Source organism: Gobio gobio (assembly GCF_949357685.1).
Source record: "Gobio gobio genome assembly, chromosome: 2".
Lineage (NCBI taxonomy): Eukaryota > Metazoa > Chordata > Actinopteri > Cypriniformes > Gobionidae > Gobio > Gobio gobio.
Window position 1 is genome coordinate 75,138,549 of NC_137098.1, and position 19,328 is coordinate 75,157,876.

The window sequence follows — 19,328 nt, forward strand, 5'->3', positions numbered from 1 at the left end:
AAAATATAAATCTATAAATAATAAGCTTTAAGCATCAGCTATTATTTAGTACAAGAGATGTGAGAGATTCTTACCGAGAAGTGAAAACAAGTATCTGAACATCCACATCTCTCTTTTCAGCAGGAATACAACCAGATGTGAAGATCACTTAAAATAAGAGACACAATGATTACTGGTCTATATTTCCATCCTAAGTGATGCAGAAAGAACACAACCTACCTTTGTTTACTCTTTTTAGTGTTTTGTTGGATTAATCGGTTGGAGATGATGTTTTTCTTGATGACTTCTCTCTTTCACTCTCTCCACCCTTCTCTATCTTTCTCTTTGCATCCTTAAACTCCGCCCCATTAAATCCTTTCTCCTTTGATTGGTTGTTGGTGTGGTTTATTTGCAGTATGTGATTAATTAGATTAATTGTGATTACCCCCAAAAGATAATTTTGTGTTAGATGAGAAAAGCATTGAATAGACATCACAAAAAGTAGCTTTAGAAAGAAATACTTTGATTCAACATAGAATTTATTTCAAGTAAACTTTTTTTTTTCAGAAGCTGCATCTGAAATAGTTTTTATGTATGCGCACAGACTGGTTAATATAGCTCAGAGGTGGCATGAATATGAATGAATTATAAAATGATACTCTAAATATGAAACTAAAACCACCAGTAGGTGGTCACTGTCTTAATGAGTGAGTCATTGAATCATGCATTCAACTGATTCATTCAGGAAACGAAGCAAGTGGCTGCGTGTTACAACAACTGAAAGGAAAACTGGAAGATCCAATAGCGATTCAAATACTCATTTATTTCTCACAAAACTGCACAGAGCTCACATAAAGTCAAAAGACACAAGGGAACAAACTGAGACTGAGGCAGACAGAGATGCAGATCACGAAGACAGTCCGGAGAGCAGGAGAACAGGCAGACACTGAGACCAAACCAAACCGTGACGCAGGGAAGCAGCGGGCAGCACAGAACCTGCAGTAACCCATGAACCGGAACAGAAACGATCTCCCAGGAGACACGAAGACAACACCAGGAACCCACAGGACAGTCTGCAACGATCTGAAAATGTTACTGGCAATCAGTAACCACACCCCCAACACAACCACACAAAGAGAAAGAGACGATGAATTGATCAACCGTGACACTGTGTTTATGAATGGATCACTTATTCGTTATAAAACACAGGTTCATTCAGTAGTGAAACACTGCTGTGTGTTGCTCAGAGACGCACAACAATTCTGAAGTGGCTTTGTTGGAACTATTTTCATTAGCTATTGTATGTTTCCATCTGCCCATTTAATGGCAATTTTGGGATATCATTTCTCAGGAAGTGACGATTGAACACATCACGGGATGGAAACGCTGCTTTAATTGCAAATTTTTTATGCGATATTATAAATTTGGTCAAGTTAAATTCTTGCTTATTGAACTGTATAAAACCAATATCACAATAGCGCCAATATATTCGGGGAAAAAAATGCAATCATAATTAATTGCACTGAATTATCTGGTTAAATCGACAGCCTTAAGCCTCATTGCACATGGCAGCTTTTTCCAGACGTTTTTCTAATCACCATTGTGTTCATACCCAAGCGATTTTTACTGGCAATGCACAGAGTTAACGTGCAAATGTACTCCCTGACAGTAGATGGCAATCATCCTCACACTTTTTCCTCATGTATGTATTGCATAAGCTTTTCCACTTCACCACTGAATCCTATTTGGTGTGCAATGAATTTTTATAACTGCCTCTAATGGAGTGGCGTTTGTCATAAAGTTCTTGTACTTACTTCCTCTTCGTCGTCTTCTTTTTAGGTATGTAATCGGCAAGACTGTTTTGAGCTTGATCGCCACCAAGTTGTGTTTTACTGTAACTTCAGCAGCTCCAGGCACGTGAACAAAAGCACTCATTGGCCGCCCAGTTTTGTAATACGGCATGTAAAACAAAACAAAAAAAAACTAAAACCTGAGGTGTTTTAAAAAAAAATGCTTTTACAACTGCCGTTTTGTGCGTTAGTGTGCACACTCAGATCAGCGCCCTTTGTTTAGTCACAAGGCGTTAAACGCCGGCGATAAGCACGATAATCTTCCCAGTGTGCACGAGGCTTCTGTTTAAATATTGCACTACATTGTTGTGATCGCCAGATTACATATATATATATAATATTTACTGTATATATATTAATGGGGTGATGACTTGAGAAATATACTTTCCCTTGAGCCTTTGATATATAAAAGTTAATCGTGATATACTGTCAGAATATCCTGTAAGTTTCATAGCTGAAAACTTCCTTGTTAGTCAAAGAAAAGCTTTTATTGGCACCAGGCCCAGAAAACGAGAGATCTCAGAATATGTCAACCCTTGACGTCATCGTATGCTGAAACGCCGCCTCAACAGATAAATATGTACGCCTGATTCTGTTGCCTCGCCCACCAACTCGTGGAGCTAAACGGATCGCGCTACAAAGCTATAAACATACCGAAGATATTGCCGTTTCCCACATGCTTTCAAAACAATGCCTCATGTGTACTCATGGAGGAGCCGAATCTCATTAAATATGTAAATCTTATCCAATCATAGCCGTGGGCATTTACTTCAAAGTCTTCAGTGCGGCAGGTCTTGAGAGAGGCTCAAAACATGGGCAGAAAATGGCCTATTACTTATTCATTATGATGTTTTTGAATGTAAAAACCACGCGGCCATCACAAGTAGACCTCAGATAACAGTATAAAAAAATTAAAAAACCAGTTCATGACACCTTTAATATGTAATTCAAAGTACTGGAAAACGTTTACAAAACAAAACTTTTAACATGTTAATGTTTGTTTGTTTTTCCCCTTCCTGTCAACCCTCTTGAAGAGCTCAAGTGAAATCGGACAAAATGCCACATCATTCAGGACACTTATGCAAATGTGGATATTGGCCCATTTCAGATGCAAAATGTGCTCATTTGTAAAGCAAACTGTGTCGTGACTCTGATATTATTGAAATCCTTAGAAGCTCTATGACGTTCTTGGTCCTGTTTTTGTTTGTTTTGCCACAGATGTCAGGCCTGAGGGGATTTAAATGTAGGAAAACTCAATAAAAGTCCTGAACATGGCGCTGCTAGTTACACTGCAGATTTAAGGTTTCATTTTGTCTGTTGTCTGTACTGATTGAATCAGACGCACATTTTTGTCTTTCATTCTCACTGAACTTTTTCTAGACCAACAAGGAATTGACTTTATAAAGAAATAAACTCTTTATGTCTCTAAATTTAATAAAATTACTTAAATGCATTTTATGACACCTTTTTTGTTTTCACTGCATTATAAAATCAAGTGAACGTTGCAACATTTGCAACATAATCATTAACTGAATGAATAAAGAGTGAAGTGGCTTCTATTGTTATTTCAGCATTATACAGTACAGTACACAGTAGGGATGAGCGGTATACCGGTACTGGGAAAACACCGGTATATATTATATTTCAAATGTTACGATATCATGATTTTGCTATCATCGATTTACATTTATTCATTTAGCAGATGCTTTTATCCAAAGCGACTTACAACTGAGGAATACAGGAAGTGATCCGTCATGAAGAGGCGAGAAATCACAAAGTGCCTGAAATACTACGTTTTGGACATAACTTAGAATAGCATACGCTAGAATAGGGAGGGAATAGAGGAAAAGTTTTTTTTTATTATTTTTTTTTAAGATGAGGTTATGTGCTCACGAAGAGATTCGTTTTCAGCTGTCTTTTGAATGTTGTCAGTGATTCTGATGATGATGATGATGATGAATACTTTATTCATCCCTTTAGGGAAATTCAAAAAATTTCAAACAACACAACACCAAACAATTACAGACAATGGACAATGGAATCCCATAAAACACCCAAATTCTAATATATAAATAACACAATCACAACAACCTATTAAAAAAGCTGTATAATAAAGAACATGATAACATTCATGTTTAAAAAGACACCTTGTCCTTATAATAAATAATGAACTCAGTTTTAAAATACAAAATATTGATAGTTCACTAAAATATCGAAGAGAGAATTCAGGGAGATAACAAACTGTTAAAGGGATAGGTCACCCAAAAACGAAAATTTGATGTTTTTCTGCTTACCCCTAAGGCTTCCAAGATGTAGGTGTCTTCGTTTCTTCAGTAGGACACAAATGAAGATTTTTAACTCCAACCGTTGCTGTGTGTCACTCATATAATGCTTGTCAATGGGGTCTAATTCTATTAGAGTAAAAAAAACATGGACAGACAACTTCAAATTAAACCCCGCGGCTCGTGACGACACATTGATGTCTTAAGACACGAAATGATCGGTTTCTGAGATAAACCGAGCGGTATTTATGCAAATATATCACCTCATATCAGACGAACGCTTCAGCTCTGCAGACTGCCATCACTTGCCGTGTGTGAGGTCAAAATTCTGGCCGGGTCATAGATATATACATAGATCCCTCATTAGTGCCTGCGTCGATCATGGCGTGGATAGCTCGAATGAGGAATCTACGTATACATATCTGAATTTTGACCTCACACATGGGAAGTGATGGCAGTAATAATAATAATAATAATATTAATAATATTATTATTATTATTATTATTATTATCATCAGTAGGCCTATTATCATTACTAGGCTATTGCTATAATTGGGAATTGGCACCAGACCTCTTTCTTATTGTTATTATTACTAGGCCTAATAGTAGGCATCATCTGCATTTTTTACAGAAGCTTGCAGGTAGTTGATGTTAATGTGAGACCTGAGTCAAGTCAAGTCAACTTTATTTATATAGCGCTTTTAACAATGTAGATTGTTTCAAAGCAGCTTTACAGTGTTAAACAGGAAAATAATGCAACATAATTTTATTCAGCTGTATAGCCATTCTGGAAAAAACGCTGATGTCATCAGTTCATTTCAATTATCATACAGTGACAGTGTGGGCTTTAGATCAATAATTAGATCAGTAATTTTGTTTAAATGGTTAATTTAGTTTATTAATTAGATTTATTTTGATGTTTGGTTGAAAAATTTAGTGTCCCCAAACTGAGCACGCCAAGCCAGAGGCAACAGTGGCAAGGAAACCAAAACCCCATCAGGTGACCTAATGGAGAAAAGTAAACCTTGGGAGAAACCAGGCTCAGTCGGGGTGCCAGTTCTCCTCTGGCCAATTAACAAACAGCGTATTATTATTATTATTATTATTCTGGCAGCTTTACAGCTCAGAGGTCATAATAGATCGGAATATTCGAGGGACCGGGGGCAACATGCTGGAGACGGGTTTATTGAGGATGAAGTTGATTAAATAATTATTAAAGTGCAATATTCGAATGATCGGAGGCAACACGCTGGAGACGGGTTTATTGAGGATGACATATCGATTTAAGTATTATTTAATTGTAATATTCGAACAATCGGAGTCAACATGCCGGAGACGGGTTTATTGAGATGCCGTGTCGATGAGGCAGTTGCAGGGGGAGTCTAATCATGGTCTCTGCAGACACTTCGGGGTCCTGTGTTGGTCTTCTCTGGGCGCAGGTCCACCATCTGAACTGGAAACGGCCCGAATCCGGCTGACTGCAGTAAACCTCGGGATAAAACAGAGAGACTATCATTAGCGTAGATGCCATTCTTCTGATGATGTAACGAGTACATCAGGTGTTATGGGAAGTGTTCCCGGTTCCGGCTGACCTAGTTAATGCAGCCTAACAATCATTTCATTGAAAAAGTGTTTTATGTGTATGCCACAGTAAAGAGATGTGTTTTTAGTCTAGATTTAAACTGACAGAGTGTGTCTGCTTCCCGAACAATGTTAGGAAGACTGTTCCAGAGTTTCGGAGCTAAATAGGAAAAGGATCGACCGCCTGCAGTTGATTTGGATATTCTCGGTATTATCAACTGGCCAGAGTTTAGAGACCGCAGTAGACGTGATGGAGTATAATATGTTAAGAGCTCGCTCAAGTATTGGGGAGCTAAACCATTTAGTGCTTTGTAAGTAATAAGCAAAATTTTAAAAATGTATGCTATGTTTAATAGGCAGCCAGTGCAGTGTTGACAGAACTGGGCTAATATGGTCATACTTCCTGGTTCTAGTAAGAACTCGAGCTGCTGCGTTTTGGACCAGCTGGAGTTTATTTATTAAGCGAACAGGGCAACCACCCAGTAGAGCATTACAATAATCTAGCCTTGAGGTCATTAACGCATGAACTAACTGTTCAGCATTTTTCAACTGAGAGCATGTGCCGTAATTTAGATATATTTTTAAGATGGTAGAAAGCAGTTTTACAGATGCTAGAAACGTGGCTTTCAAACGAAAGATTCGTATCACCTGAGCCTGCTTTGCCTTGCAAAGAGCCTCAATTCTTGGCTCAATGTTTGATAAACATAGCCTCAAATCATCCTCGATTTGTGCACGATTGCGGAAAGGCGACGTCACAGAGTTCAGGATATTCCTGCATCAATGCTGCCCAGAATGACGAAAGAGGGCAGGAGCTAAAGAGTTCCTTCAGTCTACTGTCACTCTTCAGCTCAATAAGCTGTTCCTGCATATCAATTGATAGCTCGTTTGCTGTGCACACAAACGGATCTTGAACCCACGCAAAAGAGCGATAATCCTCTTTAAAGTACGTCACAAATTGTTTTCTCATTGCTGACAGGTGCTCAGACGCTGATTGAAATAGGGAGGAGAAATCGTGTGACGTGCCTGCATCAGTGATAAAGTCTGCAAGGCTGGGGAACATGTTGCAGTTCATTCGACTAATGCGGCCATGCCAGAGGTCTAGTTTTTGTGTGAAGGCATGCACTTTGTCTGCAAGGAGCAAAATATGAGTTTCGCGGCCTTGCAAAAGACAGGTTGAGGCCATTCAAGCGGTCAAATATATCGACCAAATAGGACAGAGACGCAAGCCACATAGTGTCATCCAGATGCTTCGCCAGATCTGATTTGATTTCTGTCAAAAACCACTCCACCTCCTCTCGCAGCTCATACAACCGCTCTAACACCCGCCCCCTGGAGAGCCAGCGAACTTCAGTGTGCAGAAGCAGCTGTTGGTGCCCTGATGGTGGAAAAAATGTCAATGGTGGTGGATAATTTGCTGGAATGTGTCACAATAGAAATATGTATGGAAAAAAAGAAAAATGTTATTGTAAGTTGTGTATATAGGTCACCAGGTTCGAATATTGACACATTTAAGGAATGGATGGAAGAAACATTTACAAAAACTAGTCAAAAAGTCATGTTCATCTGTGGAGACTTCAATATTGATTTGTTAAACCCAAATAATCACAAAAGGACGGAGGATTTTATTAACACCGTGTTTAGTTTGGGACTACATCTCCAAATTACTAGACACAGTCAAATAACGTCTCATTGTGCGACATTAATAGACAATATATTCACAAATATCATACAAAATAATATAGTGAGTGGTTTACTGATTAATGATATCAGTGACCCCCTATCAATTTTTACAGTGTATGACAATAATTACAGTCTAAATAGACAGGATAAAAAAACATTTTCCAAGAGGGTCAGAACAGATGAAACAATGGAGGCATTAAAAGTTGATTTGCTAGCACAAGATTGGGAGTTTATGGATAACAAAAAAGATGTAGATAAAGCATATGAAAAATTCCTAAGAATATTTAAACTACTATATGATAAAAACTGCCCAATTAAAGTATTTAGCAGGAAACAAAAACAAAACGATAGACTGTGGATTTCTAAGGGATTGCAAAACGCCTGTAAAAAGAAAAATACATTTTATAGAGAATTTATAAAACACAGAACCATAGAGACTGAAAATAGATATAAGAAATATAAGAATAAGTTAACCAATATTATGAGAACTTGTAAGAAAGAATATTATGCAAAACTATTAGATAACAACAAAAATAATGTTAAAGGTATGTGGAAAATCTTTTTTTTTTTTTTTTTTTCCCAATCTTTTTATTGAGGAAATATCACAAACAATCATGTACAAACAGTTTAGAGGTATTCCCCTTAAATTTTTGTTATTTTAAAACACAGTAACACAGGAGACAGAAAACAAAACACACGCTATAAAAATGGGTAAATAAAAAAAAAAAAAAAAAAAAAAAAAAAAAAAAACAAGGGAGGGCAGAATCAATCACATGGTAGAGTTTGTAGCGATTTAAAATAATCCATGAAAGAATCCCATTTGTGGTGAAACTTTTCAGAATTTCCCTTAGATGAAAACTTTATCTTTTCCAATTTAAGCAACGACATCACATTCTGAAGCCACACAGAAACTGAAGGTGCTTTAGAGATTACATGGGGTACCGTGACACCGCTCACACTGATCAGTTATCTGTGGATAAATTTCAGATAATCGAGACCTTGAATAATGTACTCTGTATAATACCTTAAACTGAATTAGCTGCAACCTTACACAGGATGTGCTAGAACGAATACATGATAATGCCTTTTCCCATTGCTGATCTGAAAAAGTTATTCCTAGCTCCTGTTCCCAAGACTTCTGAATTTTAGCTGTTGAATAGGTGTCCAAATCCATTAACTGTTTATATATTATTGATATAATAGATTTCTTGTTGGGCTTAAGAGACAACAGCTCTTCCCAAAGTTGAGTATTAGGAAGTGAAGGATGGGAAGGGAAGAGAGACGAAGCACAGTGCCGAATCTGAAAGTAGCAAAATAAATGAGCAGCCGGGAGGTTCATTTCAGAGGACAAAGTGGAAAAACTTGAGAAAAGGCGGTCTTTATACAAGTCTTTAAAACTTTTAATGCCAGAGTTTTCCCACTGTATATAGACAGCGTCAGTCAGGCCAGGGGGAAATAAGTGATTTTTTGTTATAGGCATTGTGGTTGAGGCTGAGACAAACTTGTAATTATTCCTGAATTGGGACCAGATTTTAATACTGGACTGAACCACAGGATTCTTTGTGAAAAAAGATGGTTTAATTGGGAGGGGAGATGTCAGTAAAGCATTTAAAGAAGAGGAGATACAGGACTGGTCTTCAAGCCTACACCATAGCAGTTCTTGTGATTGAAGCCAGTAAGTCAATTTGTGAATATGAACCGACCAATAATACAACAAAAAATTAGGTAAAGCCAGACCGCCACTAAACGTAAATCTCTGCAAAAGTGATTTCCTCACCCTGGGATTTTTACCTCCCCACAAAAAAGAGGTAATAAGTTGGTCCAGTGTTTTGAAAAAATTTTTGGGCAAAAATATAGGGATACACTTAAACAGAAAAAGCAACCGCGGCAAAATATTCATCTTAATGGAGTTGATACGACCAATTAGAGACAAAGGGAGGGAACTCCACCTTTGAAAATCTAACTTGATCTGGCTAAGCAATGGGGAGAAATTAGCCGAATATAAGGAAGGCAGAGTCCGGGTCACGTTGACTCCTAAATATTTGAAACCTGAAGGACTGAACTTGAAAGGAATGTCAGACTGTTTCAGTGTAAGAGCTAGAGAATTTATAGGATAGCATTCACTTTTAAGTAAGTTCACTTTATAACCTGAAAAAGAGCCAAATCTCTTCAGCAAAGATAAAATTGGTGGAACACTTGCCAAAGGATCAGAAACATATAGAAGGAGATCATCTGCATACAGTGACAATTTCAGACCAATATTATAGCGGGATACTCCGTGGAATGAAGTGAGTGATTGCAAAGCTAACGACAAGGGTTCAATGGCCAAAGCAAAAAGTAAGGGAGACAGGGGGCAGCCCTGTCTAGTGCCACGTGACAAAAGAAAATAGTCAGAAGTAATCTCATTTGTGTGGACACTAGCCTGAGGGGAATTGTACAATAATCGAATCCATGAGATAAATCGGTCCCCAAAACCAAACTTATTTAGGACGGCAAAAAGATAGACCCATTCCACCCGATCGAAAGCTTTCTCGGCATCAAGCGAAATGACTACTTCAGGACTAGTTAAAGAGTGATTAGACAGAATGACATTCAAAAGTGTGCGAACATTAAAAAATAACTGCCGTCCTTTAATAAAGCCATTCTGTTCCTCTGAAATAATAGAAGGAAGTATTTTTTCAAGGCGTCTCGCTAATACCTTGGCCAAGATTTTTACATCCACATTGAGAAGGGATATAGGTCTATACGAGGCACAAGATGTAGGATCCTTATCCTTCTTTAAAAGAAGCGTGATGACTGCCTGAGAAAAAGTGGGAGGCAAAGAGCCACGTTCTAAAGATTCATTGTATACTAAAAGAAGAAGTGGAGCTAAACGGTCTATACATTTCTTTAAAAATTCAGCAGGGAACCCGTCAGGGCCTGGTGCCTTACCATTATGCATAGCTTTAATAGCCTGTATAACCTCTTCTAATTTTAGGGGCGCATCTAATTGTTCAGCCATGGTGGGGTCAACGGCAGGCACTGCCAAATCTTCGAGAAAAGAAGCCAAATCAGATGTATCAGCTACAGATTCAGACTTATACAGAGATGAATAATACGTTTTAAATACATTATTTATTTCCTTAGGTTCAGAAACCATTTTGCCAGCCTTGTCTTTAATTTGAGGTATCAAACGGGAAGCAGCCTGGCGCTTTAATTGGTGGGCCAAGAGCCTACTAGGTTTATCACCATGCTCATAATAAATTGCGCGAGAACGCAACAGAAGACGCTCAGCTTGAGTTGTTGAAAGCAAGTCAAATTCAGTCTGTAGCTCAAGTCGTTTCTTTTGAATGCTGGGGGATGGATTGGCAGCCATTTGCTTGTCTAAATCATAAATGTTTGTAGTTAGATCCTGAAGCTTAGTTTTGCGGTTTTTATTGGAATGGACAGAATACGAAATAATTTGTCCACGCATATACGCTTTAAGAGATTCCCACAACAATGAAGCTGAGACAGCATCACTCCTATTAAAGACTATATATTCATCTATTGCGGACAAAGTGAAAACGTTAAATGCCTCGTCTGACAACAACAAAGAATTGAACCTCCAGGGTGAGGAAAAAAGCGGCTGGTTCACAAATTTGATATTAACACTAAGTGGTGCATGGTCAGAAATAACAATTGCGTGATAATCAGATGCAGTGACTTTAGGGATTAGGGAATTGTCAATAAAAAAATAATCAATACGTGAAAAAGACTGGTGCACCTGAGAGAAGAAGGAATATGTCCTGGCACTAGGGTTATAAAATCTCCAAGGATCTACAAACCCGTTTTTACTCATAAAATCCGAAATGGATTTGGACATAGAAGACTGGGTCAGGGTTCGAGGATTTGAACGATCTAAGGCGGGGTCAATAACACAATTCAGATCACCAGCCAGTATTAAAAGATGGGTGTCAAGGAAAGGGAGGGTACTCCACAACTTGTCTATAAAACCCGGATTATCAAAATTCGGAGCATATACATTGACCAGCAATACAGGGTTATTACAAAGAGTGCCCGCAACTATTAGGTATCTCCCATTCTTGTCAGCCACTATCTTTGAAGGAATAAACTGAACTCTTTTATTGATCAGAATAGCTACCCCTCTGGCTCTAGAATTAAACGTCGAATGGAACACGTTTCCCACCCATGGACATCTGAGTCTAACATGGTCCCTGTCGCGCAAATGGGTCTCCTGTAAAAATATTACATCACTCTTCAGGCGCTTTAAGTGTGAAAATATTTTGGACCGCTTAGTGGGGCTATTTAAGCCTTTCACATTCCAACTCAAAAATCGAATACCACTTGAATCATCACATTTTTGACCTTGAGTGCTGGCCATAGCTAACAGACTTTGGTTTGGAAGTAGGCTACACATTTAAACAGGTCGTTCCTCCCACCCCCATAAAAAGAAAAGGGAAAAAAGCGCTGACACACAAACAAAATGAAACAGACATAGATGTGAACAAACATGAAAAGTGAAATTAACTTAACAGAACATTGGACCACGTCCTCTTCCCACCTTCCCCCCACCCGCACCGCAAATTGCCCCATCCCCAAACGACAGAGACAGCAGTGCAAGCTCCTAAGCGGAGCAAGAAAAAAGAAAACGCTTACGACTATATAGCTAACCATAACCTATAAAGAAAGCTCCTACAGAGCTATTTAACAATAAAAAGAAAATTGCAAGACACGTGTGTAATTTTAAGGCACGTATACAAAATGAAATAACCCCCTACACTCATTGGTAGTGCGGTACAAACTGAGTTAAACAAAACAGAAAGTTATAATTACACTCACCAACATAGTCGTGTTGGACCAACCCAGTTTGTAAATAAACAATATGCAACCCTCGATCTATAATCAGTCTATTTTGTAATTTTGCTAATAAACGCCTTAGCGTCAGCTGGTGAAGTGAAGTCGCGCTGCACTCCCTCGTATGTGATGCGTAACTTGGCTGGATGGAGGATGCCGAACCGGACTCCTTCGATGTCCCGTAGCTGGCGTCGAACCTCGTTGAAAGCTGCACGCGCTCGTGTTGTTTTAGCGGTGTAGTCAGGGAAGACGGATATGGTCATGTTGTGTAGTTTAATCCGCTGTAGCTCTCTGGCTTTCTTGAGGATATTCGCACAGTCTGTATAATAGTGGAGCCTTGCCACTATCGCGCGCGGACGTTCACCCGGCTTAGGTTTGGGAGCCAGGGTCCGGTGAGCACGATCCACAAGCGGTTCTTTCTCAAGTGTGAATGCCTCCATCAAGAGTTTTGACACATACTCTGTAGATAAATTATTTGGAGTATCCTCCGGCACCCCGACAATACGGACATTGTTACGGCGTGACCTAGATTCCAAATCATCACATTTGCTCTCCAATTTAACCAGTTCTCCAGACATGTACTCCACCTTAGTACGAAGAGTGGCTATGTCATCGGTGCAAGTGGAGAGGGACTGCTCCATCTCTGACACGGTATCCTTGAGTCCGGTATAGTTTTGCTGCATAGCGGAAATATTGGAGGAAAGGTCAGTTTTCAGTGCTAGCAGCTCAGATTTAATCGAGGAGAGGTTGTCACCTAACGCTGCGTGAAGTTCGGCTTTAAATATTGCTGGAATTTCTTCACGAAGGGCGCAGAGAAGTTCAGTCCTGAGAGCATTAACATTGGAATCTGCCAACGTGGTCTCTGGCGACGGCGAGGTTTCACCACGAGGCGGGGATGCAGCGTTGGCAACAGGCCGCAGGTGCGGCTGAGAGGCGTTTGCGCTTTTATTGACCTTGGGTGGCATTGCAATCACCGAAAATCAAATAATTCTTGTTCAGAACAGGTTTAGAAAAACGTATAAGCTACCAAAAGTGAGCAAAACGTGCTTAAAATAATGGAGAAAAAAAAACTCTGTAGGAGTGAGGCTCGATGCGTCCTACTCCATGCTTAGCTAAGCCGGAAGACTGGAAAATCTTAAATAAAATTATTAAAAATAATACCGGACAGGCTAATTATCCACATTACTTTACGGATAAGGATGAAAATATCTATAATATGGAGGATGTGGTGAATGAGTTTAATACATTTTTTGTAAATGTGGGTCCAAACTTAGCAGAGCAAATTCGAGTTCCACAAACATTAGAAAGTAGATATAATAACCTTGTAGAAAGAAATCCCAGCTCAATATTTTTGACAGCAGTTGATGAAAAAGAAATAAAAGATATTGTTAAAGAATGCAAAAGTAAACCATCCACTGATCATGATGGTTAGACATAAAAATCATACAAAAAGTAGTAGAAGGGATTGCCAAACCATTAACGAACATTTGCAATTTATCATTTTTAACAGGCAAATTTCTGACAAAAATGAAAATAGCAAAAGTTACTCCTATATACAAACATGGAAACAGACACCAATTCACAAATTACAGGCCTGTCTCTCTATTACCACAATTTTCAAAGATTCTAGAAAAACTATTTAACAATAGATTAGAGAAATTCATAGATACAAATAAACTACTCTCAGATAGTCAATATGGATTTAGGAAAAAAAACTCAACAGCACTAGCATTAACAGAACTTATTGAAGAAATCACAAATGCCACAGATAAAAATAAATGTGCAGTTGGAGTATTCATTGATCTAAAAAAAGCATTTGACACAATAAATCATGACATATTAATCAATAAATTGGAACGAATCGGGATCAGGGGAGTAGTTTTAAATTGGGTAAGTAGTTATCTGAGAGACAGGCAACAATTTGTGAAGATAGGAGAGTATTCATCTGAATGTCTGGGCATGGCTTGTGGTGTCCCACAGGGGTCAGTGCTGGGACCAAAGTTATTTTTATTATATATTAATGATATTTGTAAAGTATCTGAAGTAGTGAAGTTTGTATTATTTGCAGATGACACAGATATATTTGGTTCAGGAGACAACTTACAGCTACTTTCGGAATTAATCACTTCAGAATTTAAGAAAATAAAACAATGGTTGGATACTAACAGATTATCGATAAATGTGAGTAAAACTACATTCATGGTATTTGGAAACTGTAAGTCAAAGCAACAAGCACAAATACAGATAGAGGGGGCTAACTTAGAAAGAGTAAATTAAAATAAATTTCTTGGAGTGATCATAGATGAAAAGATATGCTGGAAGCCTCACATAAAATACATCAAAACCAAACTGTCCAGAAGCATTGCAGTTCTAGCTAGGGCTAAGCATATGCTGGATCTTAAATCTCTTTGTATCTTGTACTGCTCATTATTGTTACCTTATTTGAACTATTGTGTAGAGGTTTGGGGAAGCACTTACCGACATTCACTACAGCCGTTAGTCATAATGCAAAAAAGAGCTATGAGAATCATTCATAATGCAGGATTCTGTGAACATACAAATTCATTATTTTTGCAGTCGATATTATTAAAATATTACGATTAAATTGAATATCAAACTGCAGTATTTATGTTTAAAGTAAGAAATAGGTTATTGCCTGGGAATATACAAAAGATGTTCTCTGAGAGGGAGGGAGGGTACAACTTAAGGGGAAGGGGAAACTTTAAGACTAATAGATTTAGAACAACAAGGAAAAGATTATGTTTATCAATTAACTGAGTTAAATTAAGGAATAAACTAGATGAAAAATTAAAGCAATGCCCTAACATAATCCTCTTTAAAAAAATATATACAGAAAATATTTGTAAGAAGTATCAAGAAGTACTGTAGGAAAATAGGAGAGCTCCTCTGTTATGACTTGAAATACTTGTTAGTGGTCATTGTAAAGTATGTATGTATGTATGTATGTATGATTATATGTAGGTATGTGTTATGTGGCTATAGGGGTATATATATGTATATATGGATATATATGGATCTGCGTCTGCAAATCCGCAGGCTTGAAATTGAAGCTGAAAAAGAGGTGAAGCTTCGTAAGCTGGAGATCGAAGCGGCTAGGGTTACTCCGGTCTCCTCTTTGCAGCAGAACTTCTCTTCGGTGAGTAATAATTCAGCCAATTCTGGTTCTACCACATTTGATGTGGGAAAGCATATTGCTTTAGTACCGAATTTTAGAGAATCTGAAGTGGATAGTTATTTTAACGCTTTTGAGAGAATCGCAACTTCCTTAGGATGGCCGAAGGATGTTTGGTCATTACTTTTGCAATGCAAGTTAGTCGGAAAAGCATTAGAAGTATATTCTACCCTATCTTTGGAAGATGGTCTTAAGTATGAGGTAGTTAAATCAACCATACTTCGATCATATGAGTTAGTACCAGAGGCTTACAGGCAACATTTTCGAAATCGCAAGAAAGCCGCTACCCAAACTTTTGTAGAATTTGCACGAGAGAAAGGGGTTCTCTTTGATAGATGGTGCAATTCTAGTAAGGCTGATGATTTTAATTCACTTAGAGAACTTCTGTTACTTGAGGAGTTTAAGCAGTGCCTTCCCGAGCGGATGGTGCTGTATTTAAATGAGCAGAAGGTGGCTACCCTTTCGCAGGCTGCTGTGTTGGCAGACGAGTTTGTGCTTACGCATAAAAATGTTTTTCATGTAGCAAATGCTGAGAGGAGTTCCTTGTCGAGGTCTTCAGTGAATGGTCAGATGCCTAAGCAAAATAGTGAGAAGTCTAAAGAGACTCGTGACTGTTTTTACTGTCATAAGAAAGGACATGTGATAGCAGACTGTTTATCTTTGAAGCACAAACAGAACTTTCAGAAGAAAGAAGTTGCATTGGTAAACTCTGTGAATTCATGCTTGTTTTCTGATAAAGGAGTTGATATGCCAGACCCCACTTATTTGCCTTTCTTACTAAAAGGGTTTGTTTCATTAACAGGCAAGAAAGAGGACCAGGTGGAAGTCCAGCTGTTGCGTGACACGGGAGCTGCACAGTCTTTTGTATGTGCTGACGTGTTGCCTTTTTCAGGCCAATCGTCAGTAGGCTCTAGCAGACTAGTGCAGAGTTTCAGTATGGAGGTTACAAAGGTACCTGTACATCGTATCCATCTCCAGTCTGACTTGGTGACCGATTTTGTAGAGGTAGGAGTACGTCCCGCATTACCAGTGAAGGGGGTGTCTTTCATTTTAGGTAATGATTTGGGTGGGGGGAAGGTAGTACCTTTACTGGAGGTGATGGATGCTCCATTGGTCCACCTTAAGACAGATGAGCTGTCTCAGAAATATCCGAGTGCATTTCCTGCATGCATTGTCACACGTGCCCAATCTAAGAAGGGTAATGATATAGTTTTATCTGACTCTTTTTTCTGTGCAGATGGGGAGACTAAGGATGTTGTGGAAACCAGTTTGTGTGACAGTGACCAGGTGAAAGATATTGTAAGGAGTGATTCTTTGTCAATAACTCGTGAAGAACTCATCAAGGCTCAGAAAAATGATCCCTCGTTAGCAAAATGTTTCAAATTGACAGGGACTGAGAAATTAGACAACGTTGCGTTCTTGATAAAAAATGGTTTACTTATGCGAAAGTGGCGTAAGAGTAATACCTTAGAGGATGAGTGGAACGTAGTCTGTCAGGTAGTGGTTCCCACTGCTTTTCGTCAACAAGTTCTGTCGTTGGCACATGATCATTTGTTGTCAGGACATTTAGGTGTAACAAAGACCTATAACCGTGTCCTGCAACATTTTTTTTGGTACGGGCTTAAACGTGATGTAATTCAGTATTGTAAGACCTGTCATGTGTGTCAATATGCAGGAAAACCTAACCAAGTGATCCCACCAGCTCCGTTAATTCCAATTCCTGTGTTGGGGGAACCTTTTGAACACGTGATAGTGGACTGTGTTGGGCCTTTACCAAAATCAAAATCTGGTAATCAATTTCTGCTCACAATCATGTGCACTGCTACCAGGTATCCAGAGGCTATTCCTCTGCGTACGATTACAGCCAAGGTAGTTGTTAAAACTTTAATTAAGTTTTTCTCAACTTTCGGATTACCAAAGGTTGTACAAACTGATCGAGGCACGAACTTTCTATCCAAGCTGTGTTCTCAAGTTTTCAAGTCGCTAGGCATTACACACCGTACATCTAGTGCATATCATCCCCAAAGTCAGGGAATGTTGGAAAGGTTTCACCAGACTCTAAAAGCAATGTTGAGGAGATATTGCATTGAGACAGGGAATGAGTGGGATGAAGGCGTTCCACTCCTTTTATTTTCAATTCGGGAAACTGTACAGGAATCTCTTAAGTTTAGCCCATCAGAGTTGGTTTTTGGTCATACGGTTAGGGGACCTTTGAAGGCTCTGAAAGAGAGGATGTTAGGTATTGAGACTGAGGAGAAACCCAATGTGCTGGATTATGTAAGCAAGTTCCGGGAACGACTACAGAGAACTTGTACCCTTGCTCGAGAATCTTTGTCTAAAGTTCAGGGGGAAATGAAAGTTCGTTATGACAAACATGCTGTGTCTAGATCTTTTTCAGTTGGAGATCAAGTGTTGGTCTTGCTTCCCATCCCTGGATCTGCATTATCGGCTCGATTTTCTGGACCGTATGAGATTCTAGACAAAAAGAGTGAAACTGATTATGTGGTGAGAACTCCTGACCGGAGACGTCAGAAACGAATATGCCATGTTAATATGCTTAAAGCTTATCATACTAGAGGTGACTCTAATGTAAAATCTCTTACTACGAAAGATGAAAGCCCTGTTGTCTTTCCAGTAGGGGTTGCGTGTGAGCCGAATCCAGTGGTTGAACATCATGGTGTCGATTTAGATGGAGTATTGGAGGCTGATACTCCATTATTATCAGCTAGGCTAACAAATTCCGAAACTCTTGCGGATTTGCCGAACTTTTTAGCACATCTTGAAGTCGATCAAAGGCAAGATGTTGTGGAACTTTTTGGCAAATTTGTTTCTGTTTTGGGTGATGTTCCTACACTTACACATGTGCTGCAACACGATATCCAGTTAAGTAAGACCCAACCAATTAAACAACATCCTTATAGGGTTAATGCTTTTAAAAGAGTTATAATGAAACAGGAGACCCAGTATTTGTTGGAAAATGGATTGGCCAGACCTAGTGTTAGTCCTTGGAGTTCCCCGTGCCTCTTGGTGCAAAAATCAGATGGAACGAAACGTTTTTGCACTGATTATCGTCGTGTAAATGATGTAACAATTCCAGACTGTTTTCCTTTACCGAGGATGGAAGACTGTGTGGATAGCGTAGGTTCGGCGAAGTTTGTTAGTAAACTCGACCTACTTAAAGGATACTGGCAGGTCCCATTGACCCCTAGGGCATCAGAGATTTCGGCTTTCGTAACACCGGATTGCTTTCTGCAATACAACGTTATGGCATTTGGTTTGCGAAACGCAGCTGCTACATTTCAAAGGCTGGTTAATTTAGTACTTGTTGATGTTCCTAATTGTCATGCGTATCTTGACGACGTGATCGTCTATTCACAAAGTTGGTCTGAGCACATTTCCTTGTTAGAAAGTGTGTTTGAGCGTTTAGAGAGAGCGTCTTTAACACTTAATCTTGCTAAATGTGAGATTGGAAAGGCAACAGTGACCTATTTAGGTAAACAGGTGGGGCAGGGTGAAGTGCGCCCTTTGTCAGCCAAAATTTCGGCTATTAGTGATTTTCCCGTGCCAATTACAAGACGTGAGTTGCGTCGGTTTTTAGGCATGGCCGGGTATTATCAGTGTTTTTGCCGGAATTTTTCTTCTGTGGCAACTCCCTTAACTGCTTTACTTAGCCCTTCAACTTCTTTTGTATGGTCACCTGAGTGTCAGAATGCTTTCGACAACATTAAATCTTTGCTATGTAGTGAACCCGTGTTGTCTGCCCCAGATTTTTCCACACCGTTTAAGTTGGAAGTAGACGCCAGTGAGGTGGGAGCAGGTGCGGTGTTGTTGCAAGAGGGTAAGGACGGAATCAATCATCCTGTTTGTTACTTCTCGAAGAAGTTTAATAAACATCAGCGTAACTATTCTACTATTGAGAAAGAGGCT

General features: G+C 39.0%; 1 protein-coding gene across 1 annotated transcript in view; it reads right to left on the reverse strand.

Annotated features, from left to right (window-relative positions):
• LOC307118767 (uncharacterized protein) overlaps nt 1-309 on the reverse strand; it is a gene marked incomplete at its 3' end in the record, with an annotated part of 34,119 nt that extends 33,810 nt beyond the window's left edge. Inside the window, exons 1-2 of the mRNA XM_079804535.1 lie at nt 220-309; nt 75-147 (exon numbers count right to left, since the gene is read on the reverse strand). Of these exons, the coding sequence (XP_079660661.1) occupies nt 75-108 (34 nt within the window). The 5' untranslated portion in view covers nt 109-147; nt 220-309. The remainder of the gene's footprint in view (nt 1-74; nt 148-219) is intronic.
• Nucleotides 310-19,328: the final 19,019 nt, after the last annotated feature.